Source organism: Cyprinus carpio, chromosome B9 (genome assembly GCF_018340385.1).
Source record: "Cyprinus carpio isolate SPL01 chromosome B9, ASM1834038v1, whole genome shotgun sequence".
NCBI classification, from domain to species: Eukaryota; Metazoa; Chordata; class Actinopteri; order Cypriniformes; family Cyprinidae; genus Cyprinus; species Cyprinus carpio.
In genome coordinates, this window is record NC_056605.1 from 7,741,010 (window position 1) to 7,767,415 (window position 26,406).

General features: G+C 37.2%; 2 protein-coding genes across 3 annotated transcripts; one reads left to right on the top strand and one right to left on the bottom strand.

The window, feature by feature from the left end:
* The first annotated feature begins 310 nt into the window (after positions 1-310).
* Positions 311-8,472, top strand: LOC109094173 (homeobox protein PKNOX1-like). The gene is made up of 11 exons (XM_042730844.1): positions 311-438; positions 1,501-1,612; positions 3,898-4,022; positions 4,985-5,156; positions 5,257-5,427; positions 5,508-5,622; positions 5,705-5,802; positions 5,897-6,025; positions 6,122-6,198; positions 6,958-7,118; positions 7,237-8,472. The coding sequence occupies exons 2-11, from the start codon at positions 1,559-1,561 to the stop codon at positions 7,425-7,427; spliced, it is 1,293 nt and encodes a 430-aa protein (XP_042586778.1). The 5' UTR covers positions 311-438; positions 1,501-1,558; the 3' UTR covers positions 7,428-8,472.
* A 131-nt stretch (positions 8,473-8,603) lies between these two features.
* On the bottom strand, positions 8,604-25,079 carry tmprss3a (transmembrane serine protease 3a). 2 transcript variants are annotated; one of them, XM_042730839.1, is made up of 14 exons: positions 24,494-25,079; positions 24,225-24,349; positions 23,147-23,381; positions 22,613-22,717; positions 20,025-20,135; positions 19,809-19,932; positions 18,108-18,236; positions 15,047-15,093; positions 13,735-13,900; positions 13,487-13,656; positions 13,142-13,237; positions 9,782-9,924; positions 9,353-9,505; positions 8,604-8,979 (listed from the first exon to the last, which is right to left on the bottom strand). In XM_042730839.1, exons 2-14 carry the CDS (start codon positions 24,327-24,329, stop codon positions 8,935-8,937), a joined length of 1,629 nt encoding a protein of 542 aa, XP_042586773.1. In that variant the 5' UTR covers positions 24,330-24,349; positions 24,494-25,079; the 3' UTR covers positions 8,604-8,934. The 2 variants fall into 2 exon arrangements, with proteins under 2 accessions (XP_042586773.1, XP_042586772.1); XM_042730838.1 differs by having other exon boundaries at positions 24,225-25,079.
* Between the last annotated feature and the right edge of the window lie 1,327 nt (positions 25,080-26,406).

Here is a 26,406-nt window from a genome sequence, read left to right on the forward strand (position 1 = left end):
TTTTATGTATTTTGCAATTCTGACACATGTTAATAAGTATATGGGTCCGACTTTTTCCTTGCAATTCGAAAAAAAAAGGCATTTCTGTACTTTTAAAAAATGATTTGCCCACTGCAAGATCCTTTAAAATGAACTCATGAATGCAGAGAGTTATTTAAAATGTAGACAAACCTGAAATAAACATTTTTGGGCAGAACATCAAACAAATAAATTGCACTTAAATGGCACAGATTTTTAAAACTAACTGTCCCGATCCTGTTACTCCCATAACGGGGAGTGTTTAAAATATTCGCAGAGGACTCACGTCACTTCTCCTCCCCCCTGCTTGAATATTCATGAGCTGAGTGCCCTGCGTCCCCGTGCGTGATGACGTAGCGCGACAAATGCGGATCCCCATTGCTGCAGCCGCTTGTCAGTGTGACGAAGATTGGCACCCAGGTAAGCTGTCACTCAAACTCGTCTTTTTCCGCTCCCTATCAATCAAACAATCCGAGCAACACACGAAAATGCCCGGGGCTCAGTGAAAGAGCGCATACGCTGTTAGGGGCTCACGGGTGTTGCATGGCACAGTCGAGCCAATCTTATCCTAAAAATTTCTAGATGGAGATAAAAAAAAAAAATGTCGGCTTTTTGAGGGACATGAGGTTTCATTCTAGCAAGGGCTATCGCTGAGTGAAGGCCCGGGTTTAGTCTCCCTCTCTCAGTCAGGCCAGAGGAGCGCTAGGCGGCGGTCTCAGGGCTAAATCATCCGATTTAGAGTTGGTTTTTAAACTAACGTAATTCAAATCGCACGTTAACGTGCTATAAATTGTCTTCACATCGAGGACAGCGCTCATGTGCAGTAAAAGTGAAGAATTAGTGCTGTGTGTGAGCCGCTGTAGCGACTGTGCTAGCAGCTAATAATGCGCTAGCTAACAGCTCTGCCCGCTTGTTACAGAGGAACATGGCGTTTCCTGCTTTAGCACCCGCTGCTACATTTACTTCCCAGTCCAGATAACGAGAGCATCTAGGCTACACCGACGAGTGTTCTCTCCTTCTTCAAAGTATAGTCACAATCAACGCCTTGACGAACAGCTGACGTCTCAATTCAGTGCTTCACGTTTCTTTTTCACACCAACAACGCTCTAGCTAGACTTGATTTTTGTTTGTAAACGAAATTATCAAATGCATTCTGACAGATTGACTTACTCGTCCTTGCCTATATGTGAAGTAAGCTTGTATTTCGTTGGGAAATAAATAGCATGTGTCGCAAGACGTGATATAAATATTCAAGTATTGATGTGCCAGTGGGTGTGTGTAAAGCATGGGAATGGCGCTCTGCAGTATATAACATTGGATTTGCATAGCAATACATTCAGGCTTCCCTTTGCAAGATTACTCCGTGCATTCCCCCTTTGATTAGCTGCATATTTTGAGTAAGAAAATTAATAGTTTTCAGTAACTCCCATAATGTTGTTTGAGGCTAGAGCCTTTGAAAAGGTGTCATGTGGTCACTTCTAGGTCGTTTCCTGCTGCCTGCCCATATAATGTCCCAGGGTTGGCAGTGGCCACTTTGAATATGATGGCTGCACAGTCTGTGTCCATAGACAAATATCCAGAGGGAGACCAGCAGGTAGGTGTGACACATTCAAATTTCAGGCTTCTTCTGTTTGGTACTTTACATGAGAACCGCACACTTTGGTGTCCCATTACTTTTTTTTTTCTTTTCTCCCCGAGAATTAATAAATATGTTTGATGCACTATTATCTAACACACTATTAACTTAAATACAGAACTAGTTTTAAATGCATCATATTTACCCCATTTCTCATAATTTTACATTGTACAAATTTAGACACTGAGTTAATCTCAACATTTTATTGTTTTACACAAATTATCATCAAGTGCAACCCCCCCTTTTTAACCTAAAAAGCAATTTAATTTGAATATTTTATTGCTAGATAGGATAACAAATTATAAATCATAATAAAGAACTATTATAAAAATTTAACTGTGTTATGGTGATTGGTAAGGACTGTGTTATTTGACTGGTCTTTAGAAGGTTTGACCACCAGGGGGCATCGATTAGAATGCAGACAAGATGTTCCTTTAGGTGTTTTATTGAGATGAAGGTTTAAAGTGTGTGTGGTTCTGAAATAGAGATACAGGCATAAATCAGTAAATGTAAACTCTCTATATGAATATCAAAGAATTATTACATGCCTAGCAGGTATTTAATAAAACCTTACTGGTAGTTGCACGCACACAATACTAGGAACTTGTAAATAAGTACAGCAACACTATCTTATATTATCTATAAAATAAAAAAGCTGCACAGTCTTTCAACTTCCAAACTTTTCGAAACAGAAACTTAAGCTGTCTGCTTCTGCGAGCCGCAGAGCGCAGTGACGCTCCTGAATGGCCTGAAAAGGGTCGTCCTTCGTCACAAACTGAAAAGATGAAATGCTCTAAGGCCTTCGTATAGTACAGATTAACAGCCTTTAATTAACCAGGCTTAGTCATTAAAATTGTTCAAAGTGTTGATCATTGTAAAATTTAGTTGGTTGATCATATTTAATTGGATTTTCATTTATTTATTTATTTTGTAAGAAAATAACAAATCAGGGTTTTAAACTGTACAAAAGTTGCACAGATCTCATGTAATAGAAATGTAGAGAATTATAATAAAATTAGTTTTTAATTTCTCATATATATTCATATATATATATATGTGTGTGTGTGTGTGTGTCACTTAAATTTGGGTTTTAAACAGTACAAAATGGCAAATCTCATAAAATTAAGAGAAATATAAAGAATGTCATAGAAATGTTAACATTTTATGCTGTTAATGAGTCTTTGTGAGTACAAGTACAGGTCCTTCTCAAAAAATTAGCATATTGTGAAAAAGTTCATTATTTTCCATAATGTAATGATAAAAATTAAACTTTCATATATTTTAGATTCACTTGACACTGGACTTCAGGCATTTTGGCATTTCCTTCTCCCCAGTCTTCCTCCAGACTCTGGCACCTTGATTTCCGAATGACATGCAAAATTTGCTTTCATCCGAAAAAAGTACTTTGGACCACTGAGCAACAGTCCAGTGCTGCTTCTCTGTAGCCCAGGTCAGGCGCTTCTGCCGCTGTTTCTGGTTCAAAAGCAGACGCCTGTGCACGGTGGCTCTGGATGTTTCTACTCCAGACTCAGTCCACTGCTTCCGCAGGTCCCCCAAGGTCTGGAATCGGTCCTTCTCCACAATCTTCCTCAGGGTCCGGTCACCTCTTCTCGTTGTGCAGCGTTTTTTGCCACACTTTTTCCTTCCCACAGACTTCCCACTGAGGTGCCTTGATACAGCACTCTGGGAACAGCCTATTCATTCAGAAATTTCTTTCTGTGTCTTACCCTCTCGCTTGAGGGTGTCAATGATGGCCTTCTGGGTTAACCTCTTACCCATGATTGCGGTTTTGAGTAATGAACCAGGCTGAGAGTTTTTTAAAAGCCTCAGGAATCTTTTGCAGGTGTTTAGAGTTAATTAGTTGATTCAGATGATTAGGTTAATAGCTCGTTTAGAGAACCTTTTCATGATATGCTAATTTTTTGAGATAGGAATTTTGGGTTTTCATGAGCTGTATGCCAAAATCATCAGTATTAAAACAATAAAAGACCTGAAATATTTCAGTTGGTGTGCAATGAATCTAAAATATATGAAAGTTTAATTTTATCATTACATTATGGAAAATAATGAACTTTTTCACAATATGCTAATTTTTTGAGAAGGACCTGTATAACTGGTAAAGTGTACATCTGGACGTGATGTAAAGTCAGTGAGCTACAAATGCTAAAACACCACTGTTAAGCAAATTGTTAGAACTAGTATATGAAAAATAATCCCTTTTTGGCTGTTTTCTCCTGGATTAGATGCAGGTCATGGATCAGTCAGAGAGTGAACAGGGCTTTGCCAATGGAAGCACAGGAAGCTCCAGCAGCCCTGTGTCCACTGAACCACAAACACAGATGGATGTCTACAAAGCCTGTATATATAGGTGACATGAGTGTCCGAATTTACACAATACATTTTATAAATATGCATTACCCTTGAAAAGTTTTCAAAGAAAGGAATATTTTGTTCAAAACATTCTGATCAAAAGTGATCGTAAAAGGCGTTTATAAGGTTACAAAATATTTATATTTCAAATAAGTGCTGTTTTTTTTTTATATATATATATTCATGCAGTGCAACTGCTTGCAACATTGATAATAATAAGAAATGTTCTTAAAGGGTTACTCCACCCCAAAATGAAAATTTTGTCATTAATCACTTACCCCAATGTCGTTCCAAAACCGTAAAAGCTTAGTTCGTCTTCAGAACACAATTTAAGATATTTTGGATGAAAATCAGGAGGCTTGTGATTGTCCCATAGACTGCCAAGTAAATAACAGTGTCAAGGTCACTGATGAATCACTGATGGCAGATGGACTATTTTGACGATGCTTTTCATACTTTCCTGGACCTTGACACTGTTATTTATTTGGCAGTCTTTGGGACAGTCACAAGCCTCCCAGTTTTCATCCAAAATATCTTAAATTGTGTTCCAAAGACAAACAAAGCTTTTAAGGGTTTGAAACGACATGGGGGTAAGTGATTAATGACAAAATTTTCATTTTGGGATGGAGTATCCCTTTAAGCAGCAAATCAACATATTAGAATAATTCCTGAAGGATCATGTGACACTGGAGTAATGATGGCGAAAATTCAGCTTTGCATCACAGGAATAAGTTAAATTAAAAACAAATTTTAAATAGAAAACATTTATTTTAAATTGTAATAATAGATCTGTATGTACTGTATTTGATCATATAAATACAGTCTTGATGAGCAAAAGAGTTATTTAAAACACATTAAAAATCTTGCTTTTGAAGGGTAGTGTAGTTTGCTCTCAGACGTGTGCTGTAAGGAGTGCCTTGAACAGTGTTGTCTCTTACACATGTGTCTTCTCCACAACAGACATCCCCTCTTCCCTCTCTTGGCCCTGCTGTTTGAGAAGTGTGAACAGTCCACTCAGGGCTCTGACTGTGTGACGTCTGCCAGTTTTGATGTTGACATTGAAAACTTTGTACGCAGTCAGGAGAAAGATGGCAAAGCCTTCTTCAGTGAAGACCCAGACCTCGACAACTTGGTAAGAGATGTGACAGATGGTGACAAATTAGCTAATATTACCGTGTATACCTCATAGCTTTGATCTTAACTTCAAACACTGACTGTTTCCCTGCTCTCAGATGGTCAAGGCCATCCAGGTGCTGCGGATTCATCTGTTAGAGCTAGAGAAAGTTAGCGACCTGTGCAAGGACTTCTGCAGCCGTTACATTTCCTGCCTCAAGACCAAGATGAACAGTGAGACACTACTGAGTGGAGAGCCAGGCAGCCCGTACTCTCCAGGCCATGACCAGGTAAAAGCCATTTTCCTCTTATTTTAGACACTAACACTCACAACAAGTACTTATTGTGTGATTTATTTATTCTTTTGCAGCTGTCCAGCCCTTTCTCAAGTGCCCTCAGCCCCCAGGGTGTTGTGGCGCCCTCACATGGACTTCAGCAAGGCAATGTTACAGTGACAGCAGTCAATCCATCACAGATGGTCGCAGGTACGTTCAATCTAATTGGCATCATTGGCTATTTGGTTGAAATGATGGTTCCTCAGATTTAAAAAAAAATGTTTCTGTGCAGGTAATGCAGTGTATCAGCCAGTAACAGTAGTCACACCGCAGGGACAAGTGGTGACACAAGCCCTCTCACCTGGAACAATACACCTCCAGAACTCACAGGTTTGCATGACACTCCAGCAGAGCACACACAAACACATTTACTCACAGATCACAAGCAGACTCACTGATCAGTGACTCCTCCTACTTCCTGCAGCTCCAGCTTCAGCTCAATCAGGACTTGAGTTTCTTTGGGGGAGATGATAACTCGCCTAAAAACAAGCGTGGTGTTCTCCCCAAACAGGCTACCAGTGTCATGCGCTCCTGGCTCTTCCAGCACATAGCGGTTAGTAGGCCAACAACCACTGAAAGTCATTCTGTGCGGTTTTGTTATACCTGATAGAGATTTATAAACACTCCACTGTTCATCTTCCTTATTTAGCATCCTTATCCCACCGAGGAAGAGAAAAAGCAAATTGCAACTCAAACAAACCTGACTTTACTCCAGGTCAACAACTGGTGAGTAAATCCAGCAAGAACACAGAGTAGACAGTGACTCTGTTCCAGCCTCTCCGGTTGACTTGTCTACACAGGATCAACAACAAATTAACCACTTAATCGATAAAATCTATTGTGTATTGCAACAGAAGTATTCAATAATATCTTAAAATTATAAGGTTTACTTTTTCATACTTTTCCAGTCGTTATTGGCACATTATTACATGTGCAAAAACATTTGTTTTTCATTTTTTCCGTTTATTTGATTTACCAAAATAACGCGACAGACCTATTTTAAAGTTTCTAGTCCTATGTTTTTATCTCCTGATGTATTAAATACAAAATGTTTACAGTGAGTTCTCAAATGCTGTGCATTTATGTGTTTCCTTAAAATTATTCAGACATCCTGCCTTCAAGTGCACCTGGGAAACAACTACCTAGCTGGGCATTTTTAATTACAATGTCATGCACAGAAGTAGCATCAACAAAGCAAAATAATGATAGTGTGGACAGTAAACCCAAATAACTACATCTGAATTTAGAATGTAAAGAAAAATACTTAAAATCAATTAATTAAACATTATACCATATTTCCAAAACAAACCTATAAAAAAGTGGTTTATCAGCTTTTGTGTTCATCACACTTTAAAAATGATTGAAATACAGTATGTAAACCTAAAATAACTTGCAAAACTATTCATTGTAATTAACTTTCCATGCACTGATATATCCTCCATGCATAGCGAGTGATGCAAAATATTGTCTGGGTCTGTCCTGTAGGTTTATTAATGCTCGGAGACGGATTTTGCAGCCAATGCTGGATGTCAACTCAGAGATGGCCAAAAGCAAGAAGAAGACCGCTCAGAGCCGCCCGCTACACCGCTTCTGGTCTGACTCCATCGCCTCATCTGGAACCCAGCAGCAGCTCACAATGCCAGACGGTACTGCCTCAAAATAATGTGCTTTTACAATACTCATGCCCAAAAAGAGTCCGTTTTATATTACAGATTTTCATTGACTGATTTTTGACAGTGGAATATATGCATTGTGATTGTGCAGGTAGTATGGTTACAGTGGGGATGAACGTTGATGGCTTTCAGGCTCTTTCATCAGATGGAGCAACTCTCGCCATGCAGCAAGTCATGATGGGAAATCACAGCGAGGATGAATCAGAGGAAAGCGGCAATGAAGACGATGCAGATTTGTCATCTGCTAACATGCCTGGGCTGGGTTTAGATGTTAGCGACTAAGACACACGGACAGCAGGTCACACACTGCATGCTTACATTTACATTGGAAAACTTGCACATGACACTTGTGGCATGAGATCCAGTCCCCTCATAGACTTTCAGCATAGCTGATACTTGTGCACTACAAAAAAAAAAGAAATTAAGAGTACTGTATGTCGGCCTATATGTTACACAAACACACACAAACAGTTTACAGAGAGCACAATGATACAGAAAGATGCTGTGTGTGTAGAGTTGCATTTCAGCACCTGTTTTTATTGTGTAGACATGCAGGTGCGTGCACTTTTATATAGAGACACTTCAAGAAGGTTGTAACAATGGAACGCAGAGGAAGGTTTTTAAGCTTCTTTAGTGAATGTTTGTAATGATTTTGTTTTCTATATTAACTCGTTTGAATGCCAAGATTTTAAGAGTGTGTCGTCGTGCTGGTTTTATTCACACTGCATGTTCATGTTCTCTTCAGTATGCTCACGCTTGTAGAGAGGCTCCAAGACAGAGTTCGAGAAAAGAGATGATTATTTTTATATATGAACGTTGTAAAAAGTGTTCTTTTTTCTTTTTTTTTTTTTTTTTTGTTTGTGTTTTATAGGGAATATTTATGTACAGAAACTATACTATCTGCCCTGTTTTCAGAGGATGACAAAAGTTTTTTAGAAAAAAAAAAGATGTTGGATTATAAACCATTTTTAAAAATGTAAATTGGTTTTAACACTCACATACAAAATGCCTTACATATTTTTTTTTTTTTTTTTTTTTTAAACTATACCGCTGATAAGCACAGAAAGCCTGATACGTTGATTAAATTTAGTAAGATCAAGTCTCTTCCAGTAATCTTCATCCGTATGCTGAAGATGTTCCTTCGTTTCAGAGGGACCTCTTTGTTTTTGCTATGTAGGTTAATGTAGATGATCTAACATGTACAAAGCTTCTCTTAACAATCAGAGTTATGAAAGATGCTTTGGGAATTATGGCATAAAATGTCCATATTAAAATGAAATAAAGGTCAAGCCTGAGTATTTTGCCACAACATTTGACCTTAAATGTTGTTAATTGTGTGCTGTTTTTTAAACAATTATTTAAGGACTGTAAACACTACAACAGTATAACATTAAAGCCTTTACAAAGTTTTGCAACAGTGAAAATACTTTTTGCATGGATGGGGCCTTTGTCCTTTTTTCTCCATATTTATTGCATATTAGATATAGTCACAATGTCACTTGCGTGTCTCTGGAAATATTTGTGTATTTAATCATTCATGACACATAAGAGGAGTGTTTGGCAGGTATTTCTTAAAACAATAGCAAGTACTGTATAAGACTACTTACACCAAATAAAACTTTTTCAGATTTGAGTGTACATAATATAATGATTCCTTGCGCTGTGCCTCTATATGACATACAGTGACAGGTGCAGCCTGTGGCAGGGTTTTTTTTTTTTGTTTTTTTGTGAAGTCTCTGCCTGGATTCAGTTCCCTGATGTTGCATTTCCCATAATTAAACTGTATGTCTCAATAATCAGAGCTGGTAGCAGAGGGATGCAGTATTTCTTCTCTCTGTATGAAAAGAGGAAAAGAAAATGATAGTTTTGTTGTATTATTCATTTCAAACCATAAGAGGGCACTGAATCATTAGCATAACTCCTGATATCACGGATAAGATAATGTTCTTGCATGACCTTTCTCAGCAAAAATAGCTTTTCTCATGACATTTTCCCACAGAGTGCACCCGCCCATTTTTCCAACTGCATTAGTTCTAGAATTTTCTCATTCCTTTTATCGTAGTTTTAAGGAATGAATCACAACATTGCAAGCTTTTTATCTGAAGCACAAAAATATATGAAATTCATTAAAAGGAGACCGTCTCACTATATATAGATGTTTTGACAAACCTCATAACTTTCACAGACAGACATGATCATATGCTGACCTCCATCTGCAGATGTATCCAGCTGAGGGACTGTGTGATGCGCGTGTAAACCCCAGGTTTGTTCTTTTCTGCACAACCTTGCCCCCAGCTCGTGGCTCCCACCAATTTCCAGGTGAAGGAATCCTCACAAGCCAATGGACCACCACTGTCACCCTGTTACCAACATAGACAAAATGGTTCCTTTTTTTTTTTTTCTCTCTGTAGGTCCTTCAGGTATTGTAGCCTACTTTCTCTAAACTGTAGTGTTTCATGTTGACTTGCACAGTAATATTACAAAGTTAATCAGTATTTGGTCATATTCTAATAACCAATGGTTATTATAGACTTAAGGAATATATAAATTAAGTGTAATTTGATGTGCATGAAAATGTTATATTCAGTGTAGTATCAGTATAAAATAAAGTACAAATCCATGGTGAGATGATATACCTGGCAGGAGTCTGTTCCCCCATCTAAGTATCCTGCGCAGATCATGCCTGGTGATATATAACCTTGGTATACCTCCGGCTGACTGCAAGCTTTTGTAGAGATCAGGGGAACTCTTGCTGAATGCAGCGAAACACTCCCTTCACCTAATAGAACACAACAGGACATTTGATCTCCTTGCGGGTCATTTTGCAAACTCAGAGGAATGAATGAGTTGAGTACATTGAGTAAATGAACATACTTTCCAGAAGGCCAACAATTCACTAAAAATGTTTTTTGTATTGGTCTTATGAAGTATTCTAATTTGTTGAATTAGTGGGTTTGTGTTAAATGTGAGCCAAAATCATCACAATTAAAAGAACCAAAGACTTAAACTACTTCAGTCTGTGTGCACTGAATTTATTTAATACACAAGTTTCACAATTTGAGTTGAATTACTGAAATAAATGAACTTTTCCACAACATTCTTTTTTATTGAGATGTTCCTGTAGATGCTGCAGTTTCAGCATTCTGGGGACAAAAACATATGGTAACACTTTATTTAAAGCCTTTATGTATAATGAACTATAAAAGTAGTTTTAATGCATTAATTATGCTTTGTAATGCACCTTATAATGCATTGTTCATTGTCTCATGAATAATTGTAACCACAGTTAATACATTATAACACTTATCAATTCATTGTTACACTATGCATTTTAAATTAGGTTTTCATTATTCATGGCAAAATATAATGTATTACAATGTACATTATGAATGATTATATTTCATTATACCCTTTAATAACCGTTTAAAAGGCATTATACAAGGCTTTAAGTAAAGTGTTACCAAACCAATTTCTCCACTGAAATACATACAAAAGTATCTGTGTATCCTCACAAGATATTTTTTTATAACATACTGAAAGATTTTGATGAAAGATGAAAAAAATGCTATATTTCTTTCTGAGTTGTGAATATGTCACTGAGAAAAAATGCAGCATCTATATTGATGGTATTTTTTTTTAAGTAAGAAATCATCATTTACAATTAAACTAGCTAAGCTGCATGTACAGAATATAAAAGTATTGTCAGGGCTGTCACAGACGTGGACTGAGGCTCAGTGCGAGTTAGAGGATGTTGGCACCCTCGGTCCATTCGTGAATTTTGTTCACAGGAGGTGTCTACCTCTGTGAATTCATTATCCTCTATCTGTTCACAAAGTGGCCCCTGTGGGGCCCTGTGTGGTTGCACACTTTGCATAACCCATGTAATGTACAATTACAAAAATTACACCATTGAACACATTCATTGATTGAAAAATGCGTTAGCAAAACTGATGCACATTCTTTATTTATCATATATGAATATACATATATACTGTGTAGTAGAGTTTAAAAATGTTGCTGTATTTTTGTAGAAAAGGTGCATTGCCATCTTACTCTGACCAGAGTGATTTGCAACTGACATCAGAATTACAATTTTACCACGCAAATTAAAAAAACAACAAACAACAACAACAAAAACATTTGCCCTTATTGATTTGAGTGACCTGACAAGGGTCAAGTTATTACTACATTGACTTAACCAATAGTTTTCTTCATCTTGTTCTAGTTCTGCAGCGTATTTCACATTGTGGGCACCCAACTGAGCATGCTGAATTGTTGAATCATTGGACACTTGGTGAGAAAGATCACTTGGATAGGCCCTTCAGCTTATGTCAGGTATACACACAATTTTAGGCCTGTTTTTCACTCACCAACAACAACTTCACCGAGTACTTGTAACAACTTCTGATTGTGATCTAAAATGGATTTTGATTCTATAATAGGCAGACATGCACTCTTTGTAGGTTACAATGGACTGAATGCTACATGCTTGTCATAAACATCATTTACTGTTATAAAAATACCAAGAGCTGCATAAAAACATATACAGAAAATATATCGTATGAATATAAATATAAATATATCTCTATGTTCAGTCCTCTATTTGTGTGTTTTTACGCTCGTGCTCAATACAGTCTTCTGAGCTTTTAGCCACAGCGTCAACCTTTTGCTTAACAGCAGTTGCTCTGGCCACGTGATGTAATGCTCAAATCTTATTGGACGGCCCGTGTTTTCGCTTTGTGAAACCTAAAAGATTCATCGGACTGGTTAGGAAAAAAAAGCATTTGCATTTCAAAGTTCACAGTCTCTGTGAAAGCATCCATAGGAATCTGTTGTTTTATTCCAGCATCGTGTTTGATATTCGCTTAGCCTTTTCGAGCTCAGTGTGGAAAGGCCTTAATTTTATTTCATGCATTTTTATTTACATAGCTGCATGTCCTTACCTTTCCTTTTTTTTAGCTAAGTATGGTGTCCCATACTCTGAATTTGTCCTCTGCATTTCACCCATCCAAGTGAACACACACAGCAGTGAGTTGTGAACAAACACACACCGTGTACACACACCCGGAGCAGTGGGCAACCATATTGCAGCTGCGCCCGTAGAGCAGTTTGGGGTTCGGTGCCTTGCTCAAGGGTCTCACCTCAGTCGTGGTATTGAGGGTGGAAGAGAGCTCTGGTTATTCACACCACCCACCTACGATCCCTGCCGGTAGTGGAGTCCAAAGTCTCAAAAAACAATTTAGAAGTTTGACGGAGTATTTCTGTGGCAAAGACACTTCTAATATCATTATTAATCTGATTACGAGATAACAACTTTGTGTGCGAAAAACGTTCACATCCTCGTTAAGCTTTCCCAAGAACCAAGCATTAAAGGAATCATGTTGATGTCACATCTTGCAGGTAATCGCTATGCAAAAGCTTTGCATGCTCATGACTCTATAACTCCACCCACAACATGCCTCCAGAAGCTTGACTGTTTTCGGAGAGAAGCGGAAAGCTGTTTCTGTCTTTTATAAATCTGACAAAACAGACTCTCTTTAGATATGAAGGATGCAGTACTACTCTAGCTACTCAAGATTGACATGAGATTGGCAGAAACTGTGTGATATGTCCCCTTTAAGCAAACATCAATGTCAAGACAGCACACATAGAAGGGTCTTCAAATTTTACATTTAAGTTTACGAAGATAAACTGATCAACATGATTCATATACAAAATTGTAATCAAGTGCTGCTTTGTATATTTGCCAACCAGGTTTCACTTTCCCTTTTTGAAAGGATGAGGACTGCCACCTACTGGTAGTGAGAGTTATTTCCTTAGACACAGTCGCAAAAAATATGTACTAGTTGGCCATTGGCTGTAGTCTTTGGTGTGTTCAAGCACAACTTTTTGGCCCAAACACAAGCAAACCGAGGCAAAAACATAGTCTGCTTTTGTTGCCACTAGTTCTTTTATGTCTATTTGGTGTGTAATGGCCTTTAAATTCCCAAACTCACCTCCATCATCTGTGGCGCCCCATCCTGAGATCCAGCACATTTTACCATCCTCAAACTCCTCCCCAAAGTTCGGCAGACAAATAGGCTCCACAAAACCTGAAAAAAATAAAAATAAAATGGTGATAAGCCATTTGTCACAATGAATGCAAAACAAGGGCATGGAGAATGTAACTTATTAAGATAAGACTAAAAGTCCATTTGCATAACTGCCAATCATTACACTAGCTTGTGAAATAAACGTCAACTCTTGTGGTTCTTCAGAACCACTTTCCATTTTAAAGGGGTCATGAACTGAGAAACCAAAATTCCCTTAATCTTTTAAAAGTACCCCTTTGCAAAAGGTACCATTGAAGCTGAGGGGCTGCACCAGTTTCATCAGAGCTATATCATGGTCCAAGCCCTTGGGTCTGTAGCGACTGTGATAAATGATCTTCTCCACAGCGAGAGACTGCATTGCATTAACCGGTTGATCAATCAAGCCCACATAGACGTTCCACAGCACAGGGTATGCAAACCTGCATGGAAAGCAGCAGATTATGATAATTTCCATGTGGCTTTCTGAATATTGTTTCATGAGGACACTTTAAACTCACCCATATACACAGTGTGCAGCAGTCAGTATCCAGCGAGATGATATAATGGAGCCTCCGCAGAGGTGCTCGTTCTGAAAGTGCAGGCTCACCTGCCAGGGGAACTGACCCTCAACCGACAGGTTACCACCTACTATACGAGCACTGAACTTAGGTCTGGAACCACAAGCTATGCAGAAATAGATCAAATGTTTGCTTATTAATCACTGATATGGCAAGTTTTTTTTTTTTTTTTTTTTTTTTCACATTTGCAATTTATAGTTTAGAAAGTGGTCATCTTTTAAAAAGAATAAAGGTCTGAAATACTTAAAGGTATGGAAGCTTATTTCCACCACAATAAATAAATAAATAAATAAATAAATAAATAAATAAATAAATAAATAAATAAATAAAAGTTAATTAAAATTTTTTCTTACAATTCTTTTTTTTCCCCACAATTCTGAGTACTGAATAAAAAGTCATAATTGCGAGATATAAACCTAGATATAAACTCACAATTGCAAATTTATAACTCAAAATAGCAAGATATAAACTCAGTTTTGAGAAGAAAAGTGTGAGTTTTTTCAAATTTTTCAAACAATTGCATGGTAGAAAGTCTACACTGACACTGACACCTATTGCCCTGGATGTATGAGGTTTTTTAATTAACAGTTACCACTTCATATCAAAGCTCTGTTTATCTTTTATTTTGTTCTCTGGACATTATATACATTTTTAATTTTTTCAAGGTGAATCGCACACAGGCTGAGGCATGTGAATGAAACTTGTAAACATTATTTTTAAAGATAATTTAATGAGTCGACACACCTGGTGATGTGACATGAGGGTGACCTGCTTTTTCTAGAAGACTTTATGTCATGTAGTTAACCTCATTTTAATTATATTACTCAATAATTTAAATTAGCAAAGAAAATTAGCAAAGAAAAAATACCTTTAACTAACAAGAAGTTTAAAAAACATCCATTAAGCTACATATATATATATATATATATATATCTTATATATATATATATATATATATATATATATATATATATATATATATATATATATATATATATACAGCTATGTATACATTTGAAACATTAGGATTGTGAACAATCTTTAAGATTGATATTGAATATTGATCTCAGGGGGAATGAAGAACATAAGCTATGTAATTGAGGAACGCATCAAGGCAGATATTTAGATGCATCACATTGACCGACTAAAAGCTGTTTGGTTTGAAAATGACTTTTGTATGAGCTGTTTTGCAGAAATGTTGCTAATGTAACTGCACCTTTAAACCAACAAAAGTACTGTTGATATGACTTACCTATACACTTAAGTGTTGTTATCATCCCCAGACTGCACTGGGTTTTACTAGGGAAAGAGAAGTCAACAAAATGATATAGATGGTTAAGAAATGGTATGCCATTCATGGGCTTAATTCATCTAAAACCACTTCTGCCTTGGGAAAAAAGATAGAAGGCCCATTTTAAGAAAACATAAGGAATAGGTATATCATATGGCTAGGATGACTTCCTTTTGTGTTCCATGGAAGAAAGAAAATCACAAGAGTTTGTATTATTGGAGGTGAGAAAATTATGACAGAAATGGAACAGTTTATGCATGATGAGTAAATCTACAAAACATTAATTATATTTGACTTTAAGATTTTGTGGAATCATACTAATCTCCTGTGCTTGAAAGAAATGAAAAGCATAGCAGCTGTGAAAGCATTACATTCAACGAGGGTAAAAGGGGGCATCAGACACTTGAAGCTGTTGGCTACAGAACAAAGTAATGCAAAAATCTTCTGAAGTATGCACAGTGTTCTGAGCAACTACTGCAGATGGCACTCTAGGTCTAAAATAGTACAAAAGCAAGGTACAGAAATAAGGTAAGATGTCATTCTAAAGGCTGTGCTCTGTGTTAAAAAAATGCCTCTAATGGTTTGTATACATGATCAAACTGACCAGAGTCAATCGTAAGCTATATCTTTAACACCAAGCATTTCTGCAGACTCTGTTGATATTCTCCTTGATTCCTTTAACTCAAAAGTTAAGAATGTTATTGATGATATTGCTCCAATAATAGTCAGTAAGAAAACAAACAGACAGAAATCAGTTTGGAGAAGATCAACAGCAGTTCAGACCTTGAAAAGAAATTGCAGAAAAGACGAGCGGATGTGGCAGAAGACGAAACTTGAAATTCACTATAGCATCTATAAAGACAGCCTTCATGCTTTTAATGTGAAACTAGCCACAGCTAGACAGAATTTCTTTTCAAACCTTATAAACAGTAACTTAAACAACACTCATACTCTTTTTGCCACTGTTGAGAGACTGACAAACCCCCCAAGTCAGATTCCCAGTGAAATGCTCTCAGATAGCAAATGCAATGAGTTTGCTTCCTTCTTTTCTGAGATGATCATCAATATCAGGAAGGCGATTAGCATGTCCTCAAGCAATGCAGACAGAGGTCAGACAGATTTGGCTGCAATATCAAAAAGATACTATGTCTATTTTTGAAGCAACTGAAAGCAAAATTTTGGAAGAAATAGTGCAGCACCAAAATTGTCAACCTGCTATCTTGACACACTTCCCTATAAAAGGGAACATCTGAGTTACGTATGCAACCTTGGTTCCCTGAACAGGGAACGAGATACTGCGATGCTGGCCATTCCCGTACCTTCGATAGTGCTTCCTTTGTAATGTGGAAATCTGATGAAATAGCGCGTAGCACGCGGCTATGAGCATACGTGATGTATGCATGGGGTGGGGCTAAGCGCTATTGGCCAATGAATTGGTGTGATGGTATAAGGGCTTCAGACATTTGTCCCACCGGAGGTGTTACCCATAGCGATGATGCCATCACAGCATCTTGTTCCCTGTTCAGGGAATCAAGGTTACATACGTAACCAAGATGTTTTTCTACCGTGTCTTCTGTTTGCTTCTGTCGTATCTTTTGGAAACCTGAATACATCAGTTTGGAAACAGGAAGATGCATGTAGATGCTGTGATGTTGTTACAAATGTGAAGGACATTTGTTAATGTCATGATGTTCAGCAATGTTCATTTAGCAATAACTGGTTACAGCTGTTCACTTTAAGGGGCAGTAGGTTTGGTCAGCGTGGGAGGAGGACAGGCTAAAAAGAGAACTCAGAGTTAGTCTCGAGAGAGAGAACCGAGAGCAGTGAGCGTTATTCTTTTTTTGTGTTTCCTTTTATGCACAGCGTGGGTTGTGGCTAAAACAGTAACCTTCTTCAGTTCTTTAATAAAGTTACAGAGTGTCGAGAACGCCTGGTTCATTAGTAGTGAAACACTAGAATACTGTCTAAAACTGTCTGTAAAAACTATATTATTGTCCACACCAAAACACAATAACATTCTGTTTATTATAAATGTGCAGACTGGATGGCAATGTTTTTATTATTCATCAGGTGAGTTAGTGAGTCACTATTGTTATAGTTGTGGTGTGGAGTTTCATATTCTTATACAATTTACATGATTATTAACTTTAAATTATTTTGTTAGTTATCGTCATTACCATTGATTGGCAAATTTTTGAGGTGAATCCATTTCAATAGGAATTCAAGCAATCAGGAACAATGCATAATCACAAAAGATTTACCCAAGCAGTTTTCACATCAGGTTCAAGTTGGTCACGTGAACTATATGCACTGATCAACAGAAAGCTGCTTTGTTTGAATGTGGCTTATGTGTGAACTGTGCTTTATACTTCATTACACTATCCACCTTATTTATGCTGTTTGGTTGGTGCTTATTATTATATTATTATAATTTATTAGTATAATTTTAAACACTGATTTGTAGCACAGATTACTATTTACTGCACATGGTTATTGTACTAATTATTTACCCAAAGTGGCTATCGAATATAGCATACTTCTGCATTGAAAAATAAGGTAGATTGACAATGGACAGTAGACTGTGGCTGCATCTGAAATCGCATAATTCCCTAATATATAGTATACTAGGTAAAAAACAACAACAACAACAACAACAAAAAAAAAAACCCCGTATCAGACAAAAGAAGTATGTCCAAATTTACAGTAGTCATAAAAGATTAGGCAAAAAGTACCTACTACTTCTGGCATGATTCTGAAATGTGCGTATAATGGACACTTTACTATCCCATAAGGCCACTCCAGTAGATTGTCACTGACTGTGAGGCAACGCAATTGATGCTGGTAGGTCACGTGTCAGTGACAACATCTACATATGTAGAACATCCAAATTACATTCATACTATAGTAATAGAACATACTCTTTCTGCAACAACAAATGTGAAACTATATACAAAGTTCAGGACATTTTTTTTGAATACTGCTGCTTTGCAAACACTGTAATTATGAATAGGGTGTGTTATACCTGAAACTGGTCATGTTGTGTATCTTGATGGCCTCCTGTACATTTGTGTTGTTCATACTTATTGACACCAGGTTACTTTGGAAGTCCTGCTCAATAGAGGACAGAGGAAGAGCTTTTTGCTCCACATATCTAACAGAGAGAAGAAGAAAAGTATTAAAGCCTGATGTTATGGTACCAGCAGTAGCATATTGATAGTGTGCAGTGTATTATCAAATATTTATGTATCCCAATCCCTTTATCAAATGTCTTTGTCATTTTTTAAAAGTTTTCAATGGATAAACGTCACAAAATCTCATCCAGAAGCTTAAAATGTTTGTAGTTTGACTGGTCTGTGTTGAGTATTACAGATTTCTACAGGTGCTACCCATAAAAATGGAAACAAGTCAGCACAAGCTTTTTGTCTTGATTTATGTACAAAATTCCTAGTTTTGAGTCCACACCTAAAGATTAGGTCACGGTTATGTTGTTTTCACATGTCAGGTATGTTATTTCCATCATATAAAGAGAGGTGTGGGCTCCTGGTGGACCAGCGTCCTCCCCCGACACGCCTGTATCCCTGGAAGTTTCCATTAAGCCTACAGCCCTTGATTAGTTGTTTCTGCTGTGTTTAATAGAGGTAAGAGAGCTTAAAGGTGCCATGGAATGCATTGATACAATATTTTAAATTGTTCTCTGACGTCCCCGGAGTCTGTATGTGAAGTTTTATCTCAAAATACCCCACAGATAGTTTTTTATAGCTTGTTGAAATTACCACTTTTAGGTTATGAGCCAAAGCGCGCTGTTTTTTGTGTTTGTCCCCTTTAAATGAAAAGGAGCTGGTGCTCCCGTCTCCCTTTTCAGAAGAGTGCGGAGCTTCAAGAGCTCATGCTCGTGGGTATAGCAGTGTTACGGTTTAACTGGTGTTGACCATGTTATTGACCTCACATTGCTTCCAAACGCAATTTTTAACTACCCCATTCCTATTTACGATCATTCTGGTAGCACGTGAAGGCAGCATTAGTGAAAACAGGCAGAGACAATGGTAGCCTTGGGCAACATTAGCCTTACAGAGAGCCAAGAAGCTCTTTTGGAAAACAAAATATGACGCGTGATGCTTTGGACGTTTGCACTGGTATCGATCCCTCTTTCAAAATGTTAGCACAAAGGTATAGGAATTTTCAATTTTTTTCCCGGACATTTCCTTCGAAAATTACATTTAACCACCGTGTCCTCAGCAGTCTATGGAGACTCCTATGTTCATTGGTACATCCCAACACACAACACTTTTAATGGCTCTTTGGCGCTGACATTGTACCTCCAGCAGCTACAGCAAGAAAACAGTAATGGTGGACCGCTGCTTCTCACTCAGGGATGTGTATATGCTAATAGGGCAGAGAGCGTCACAAATGGGCGGCACTTTCCCCGACTATGACATCATAGTAGTGAGAAATCTGAAACTGCTCGTGTGGAGAGACTGTTTATGATTTATTAGGATTATAAAACAATGAGTGGGTGGATTTGTACCATTATAGGCTGGTTGTTTTCACACACTGTGGCCACACAACTGTGTTCAAACACCTTATAAAAGTGATTTTTTTTTGCATCCTATGGCACCTTTAACTCTGCAGGATATTGGCCTTCCAGGAGCGGGATCAGACAAAAATGTAGAGGAAGGGTGCGTAAAGGAGGGTGTTTCAGTCAAGACCTGATGGCATTCAGTACCTCAGATAGCCAAGCTGTTTGCAAGCGGAGAGAGAAAGCTCAGAGTCCCAGTTCTCTGCACAAACAGTCCTCCAGACGCCTCCAATGAGCACCTGAAGTACAGAGCTCTTCCCACTCAGACGCACTGCACAGGCAGATAGACACTTGACATATGAACAGCAACATTCAACAACAGCACTGAACTGTAATGCAAAGGTTAAGTGTGCTGGTGCTCACCACAGCTCAGCTCATCTTCTCCGTGTTCACAATCAAAGTGCCCATCACACTGTGCAGACATGCTAACGCACCCAGAGGCACATCGAAACTTCCCTGTACAGCTTAATCCAACTAATATGGAAATATGAGAATTAAATATGTGGGATAAGTGGTAATTATAATCATTTATTTCATTACATGCATTTATCTTTAATTGAAACATAACTGTGACACAATACACTGCAAGTAAATCCTCCCATTCATTGTTTCATTACTTAGTGACTCACAAATTCATTGACTACTTTATAACAGCCAAACATCACCACTTTAAGGCTATACAGTAAGCTGATACCATAATGCGAGGCTGTGGCCTGTATTGGATTGTGCAACCTGAGTTGGAGACATCTTATGAAGGTCTGTAGCTCCTGGGTTGTGCAATCTAATCCAGTCTAATCTGTTAATTATTCAATGCAGTTGTGTAGGTTCATCTTTGCTAAGGGTGTGTTCTATGTTGTATGAAGTTTTTAATTGTCATACTTAAGTAAAAGTAAATATAAGCTACCTTAATATACACTCACTCTAAGTAAATTAAAGCAGCTTGTTAGAAAAATAGCTAACTGAAAACTGAATAACTGATATTAAATCGTATAACAAAAATAATGGCATAGATGAGTGTTGGGTTGCTGGAGTCTGTGTTAGGTAGAATATGTTAGAGTTGAAGGGATATTTTACACACAATGTTGTTCTCATGTTGTTACAAATATTTATGAAATTCTTCTTCTGCAGATCATAGGCTAAATTAATCTTTTGGTTAATCAGTGCTTATTTTTAAGTGTACTTTTGTTCATTGTTAGACCATGTTTGTTCTTAATGATGATACATCACCTTATTTTTAATATCAAATTATACATTTTTATATTTAAGAATTAATTTACCAAATAAATTATTTAATATCTGACAATGATGCCCAATGTGTTCATGACCATATTAAAGTCAGTGTAAAGGCATTTCAGATAACTAAAAACATAAGAAATGTTAGAAATGAATTGCTAAAAACACGTTACAAAGACGGTGAACTATGTTGTACTGAATTGTGGAGTTAGACCAATAAAGGTGCAGTGTGTAATATTTAGGAGGATCTATTGACAGAAATGCAGTATAATATACACAACTGTTTTCAGAGGTGCATAAAAACTGTACATAATGAACCCCTATGTTTTTATTACCTTAGAATGAGCAATGGACCCTTTTCACAAGACTGTGATGATGCATTTCAACGGTCCTCAGTATCGTAATCCTCAAAAGTTTTTAAATATTTAGTTTTTTTTTTTTTAATGCATGCAAATTTATAACACTATACTTTGTATTATTTCACCTTTGCATCAAATTACAAAAAACTAGTTAACACTAATGCAAAGTGTGTTTCTAATGCAGCGTCTATGGAGGGATCATTCTCTCTTCTGACTGCCGTTATCAGTCACTCTCATTTTTTAGTTAGTTTTTCTTTTGCTATTTGAGCAAATGGAAATGCAATTTCGTCACTATGTTGTTTTTGCGAATAAAACACTGACACAATACTGAATAAGTAACAATAATATTCGCAATATCGTATTGGTTTACTGAATAATTAAGTAAATATAATTGCTTAATTTACCTTTGTAAAGAACCGTCGTCTCAGACAACGACATCTTTATCGGCCTCTGTAGCTCCTCCATGTGCAATTCGCTACCTCACCACTAGATGTTGGGAAAATTTACACACTGACTGCACTTTTAATCAGTTTCTTACCATTTTTGCTTTAAGGATTTTTTGGGCATGCCTGAAATCATGTCTTGATGACTGGAGCCACTGAACATGGCCCCTCCCCAACACTAAAAATAACTAGAGTGCATTAGCATCAGTGGTTCGCCCGCTCCATCGCGAGTAACTGTCATTGCCGTTAGTTATTAGCTACAGAGTACAATTTGCTAGCTAGCTATGCCTTCGTCACGTAAATGCATATTACCTTGTTGCAACAATTTGCAAAACAGCTCGGTCATCCATTCATGTTCTAGTGGTATTTAACAGTTGACAGGCAGCAATCTTCCTACAAGTGGGCATGGTTTTAACACCAACAGCGTTTGAGAGCAGAGAATAGCGCTTATTTATTTTAAAAATATTTTGATACTTTATTCATTTACTTGGCTTTTTCATTTACTTATTTTTTTATCATTCAAATTTGACTGGTTGGGTAATAATGTATTTTTCTGTGGTGTGACAAACTCAGAACACATTTTTAATATTGTTTTACACTGACTTTTTGGAAACACAGTAATAAGGAGTTTTTATTATGATCTAGGGCTCCTCCAGCTTACCACCCACCTTGCCATACTTCCAATCTTCACGAGGTCCCCTGTGGTCCCTAACACTAAACCACCCAGTACTAATCTAAACTAAAGTATATGGTCCCCAATAACACTAGTTCACATGAAACCAGGTATCCTAAAAGAACATCGCTCATGAAAAGCTCATATATTTTTAATCAAGTAAAATATTAATTTCCATAACCCAATGAAGTGTTACTGTACATCTCTGGGTGCATTGAGTACTCCCTAAAGACATTTACTTACCGCCCAATCCAATTCCAAGCACAATAGTGAGGGTGAGCAGGACACAGGCCCCAATAAGTATCTCCATCCTGCGTGCAAACAGTCTCCCCCTAAATGTTTTATCCTCTATATCAGTTTCATGAGGTGATAAGATGCATGAGAGGAGAGAGATTCATATGTATACATTTAGCAGACACTTCATACATTTTATCGATATGTACTTGTTGATGTTTGTATCATGTGCTACTAGTTGAGCTACTGAAACATACAGAATCTCTTTGTGTATTTTACTATGTAGTTCAAATACTTGACAGCAACAAACTTAATTAGTGCTGATGTATCCCATGACTAAAATGTTTTTGGGTGAGTTTGAACTAATACTTCTGACAGCATTATTGAAGGATCATGTAGAATTCAGATATTATTAATGTAATTATAAACCACACAGCCATAAACTGTGCTAATGCTAATTTTTATTTTTATTTTGTATTTTTATTTTGTACAAGTCAATTTCAGGAGAAAACTATGTACAACATTGATTATGCATATTGTTACCTGTAACAAAAGGCTGGACTTTGGTAACTGGCATTGAAAGGCTGGGCTGGGTTGAAGGGGTTTCTGTGAGAGGGTCTTTGGTTGGTTTGATGGTGCTGTCATCTGGTGCAGGACTGGCACTTGAACTGTCCAGTGGACTGGTGTTGAGCAGGGTCGGGGTATCCACAGAAGGAATGTCATCCTCAGTTACAGAGACCACCTCTATTTTCTCAGGATATATCTGATCGGTTGTACCCTGTGTGGAAACATAAAGACTCAACAGTGAACCAGCATGCTTCCTTGAGTATCATTTATACAGATTTTTCTTAGATGATATTTCATTTTATTAAAAAAAATAAAAATAAACTGTAAAAATAGGGCACAATGTACTGTATTAAAATTAAGGAATTAACTTTGTACAGGTGTTTTATTTTGAACTTTGCACTGCATCATGTTGTATTTTTATCGTTAACTGAAATGTCAGTAAAAATGAATGGATAATGTATAGCAAACAATTGTTGTTTTAACATTAAACTACTATTGTATTCATTTATATTTTGAAGTATCTTTTATTCTTATACTTTTGATTTGGTCATTTTGTGTCTGTCTTTTTTTCTTTTTTTTCAATTTTTAATGTAATATTTATATTTAATTTGATTACAGCTTCATTTCAATTAACTGTGTAAATATTGTAAATGGTTCTCAACTAGTGGGTTGGATCTTATGGGACATCAAAGAAAAAAAATGCTAATGCTAAAATTCTAAAATTTAAAAGGGAGAAGAAAAGGCTCTCCATATATTTTGTCACTGATGTCATCGTGATGATCAAGGGTGAGATCTCAGAATAATACTACACTGTAAAAGTGATTTTTCAAAGTTGTAAAAAGTGCATTTTACAAGAAAATACTATTCCAGTCTTTTTACTTCAAAATGTCATGTTTAATGTGCTTATTACTGTTTCTTTGTGATATTTACTAGCAATTCACTAGCTGAGTGAAAAGTAAATCATACACCATTTTTTTTCAGTCCATATGGCCGATAAGATATTTAGAGCCTCACTGGTACATGCAAACATAAATGAGTTGCTCTGTGTTCTTACCTGACCATCTGTTTGTGTTGTGTCTCTACAGGGAATAGATCCTCCGTTTATATCAGCCCCAACATCTACACCTGCTGCAGACTCCAGTTCCTCTGGATTAGCCATGGCTTACTTCAAACACTCATCTTAACAGCACCCAAACATATACAGTTAATTTCAGATTTGACTGGGGAAAGACAACAAAAGATGTAGAAGAAGAGTAAGGAAGGTAGATTGTAGTATAGCAAACTATGATAATCAACCAAACAAACAACACACGTCTAATTTACCTAATAGAGTTATAAAGTCCATCTTGTCTGATTAGCTTGAAACTTGCTCTTTGTGTTCATCTGTTCATTTTGGGTCTCCTCTGGTCTTCTTAACTCTCACTATTTCATACTGAGACAGACTCTTGGTGGCAAAGAGGGACACCTGATCAGTTTGAGCGCTGAGAAGTCGTGTCATAGTGAGAGGGGATCAGATCACCCAGCGTCTCCCTCAATACAGCTCAGCTTACAGACAGGCCTGTGGCCCTGATCAAATGCAAAGGTAAATGGAGGGCCTTTAAAAAATAGGGGACAGATATGAAGATAGAGAAAAGATCAACTTTATAATGATTCATTGTGATAAAATGAAAACTGACGAACCGGCCCATGATTGTGAGACATTAGGGCAATTTGGCTAAGACAAAGTCCAGGAAAAGCATAGATTAGGAAGTGAACGAAAGAGGTTCTGCCTTGTCCAAGTACCCACACTTGTGGTCTTGGCCACTTGGGAGCACATGCATGTGACAGTAAATAAGTGCACAAGACAAGTGCACTGTGCTCAGAACTGTGTATTTATGCAAATGCCACACTGGTGGTGGTTGAGGAGAGACTCCCCACATGTTTGTAAAGCACTTTGGGTGTACAAATATACACAATAAAGCGCTATATAAATGCATCATTCATTCATTCATTCAGTCATTTACCACACACAAATACTGAAAATAAACCCAGACTTTCCCCTTTTCCAAATACCCACACTTGAATACCCATCTGACCACTTGACTACTTATATGGCGTATTTCCTGTATTTGGCCCAAGTGTCCAAGTAAGGATGAAGAACACAAGTGTGTGTCGAACTTTTACACTACTATCAACACTACTATCATCTTTGCACCAATAAAATGTGCAACACCTTGTTTTTCTACCAAAATATATGTAATAATGTCTAATTAATACATTAATATTTAACTTACATTAGAAAGTTTTACGTGACCTCTCACAAGATCTCTGCAATTTTTTTTCCAAAACATGATGCATGATGGGATAGACTAGCCTCGAATAGTGTTCCGGAGCGTGATTCAAGATTTGTGGATTTAGTGTGCTTTAATAGGCTAGATTTAAATGTTGGTACAACAAAACCTTTTTTTTTTTTTTTTTTTTTTTAAAGCCCTAAGCTAGATGGTTGGACAGACTGAGAGAGAAATTTGTAGTTTGAAGGTTACATAAACCTTTTGTCCTTTAACTGCTTTGATAGTTTGAAGAGAGAAGGGATAAAGCCTTTGTGATGTGAAGCATGGCAGGCTGAGAGCCGTGGGAGGGAGTCTGGTGCTAATAGCAACACCTGTGCAAACACACCAGCCTTTAGACCTGTGTCACAGGTGATTCTCATCGACACAGGCACCACCGGCCTCGCTCCTCTCCAATGGAGTCAGCATAACAAGGGAACATTTACACAACAACATTTTCAACTAAAATTGGAAGATGATTAATGCATTTTGGTAGTTGATTTACATGACAGTGACATTTTGGGTGCATTAAAACACAAACTTTTAAAAATGGGTTTCAAAAGAGCAAGTTCTTGAAAACTTTTTCAAAAAGTTGTTTTTTTTTGTCTCTGTGTAAAATATAAAACTGTCACCTTGTCCAAATACCCACACTTTCGGTCTTGGCAGCTGGAGAGCACATGTGCGTGACAGCAAGTAAAGCCCTATTCGCACGGGATAAGTATTATCTGTGGACCTTGTGTGATTTTGAAATTAACCACCCACATCTGATTTCGTGTGGTGCATTCGCACAGGATAAGCGAAGCCTGTGATTTTACTCGAATTTACTGACTTATCTCCCGGATACCCGGATCTCAAAGGCTTTGAGAGTCCCGTTCTATTGTTAAGATGGATTTAAAAAAAAAAAAAAAAAAAAAAATATATATATATATA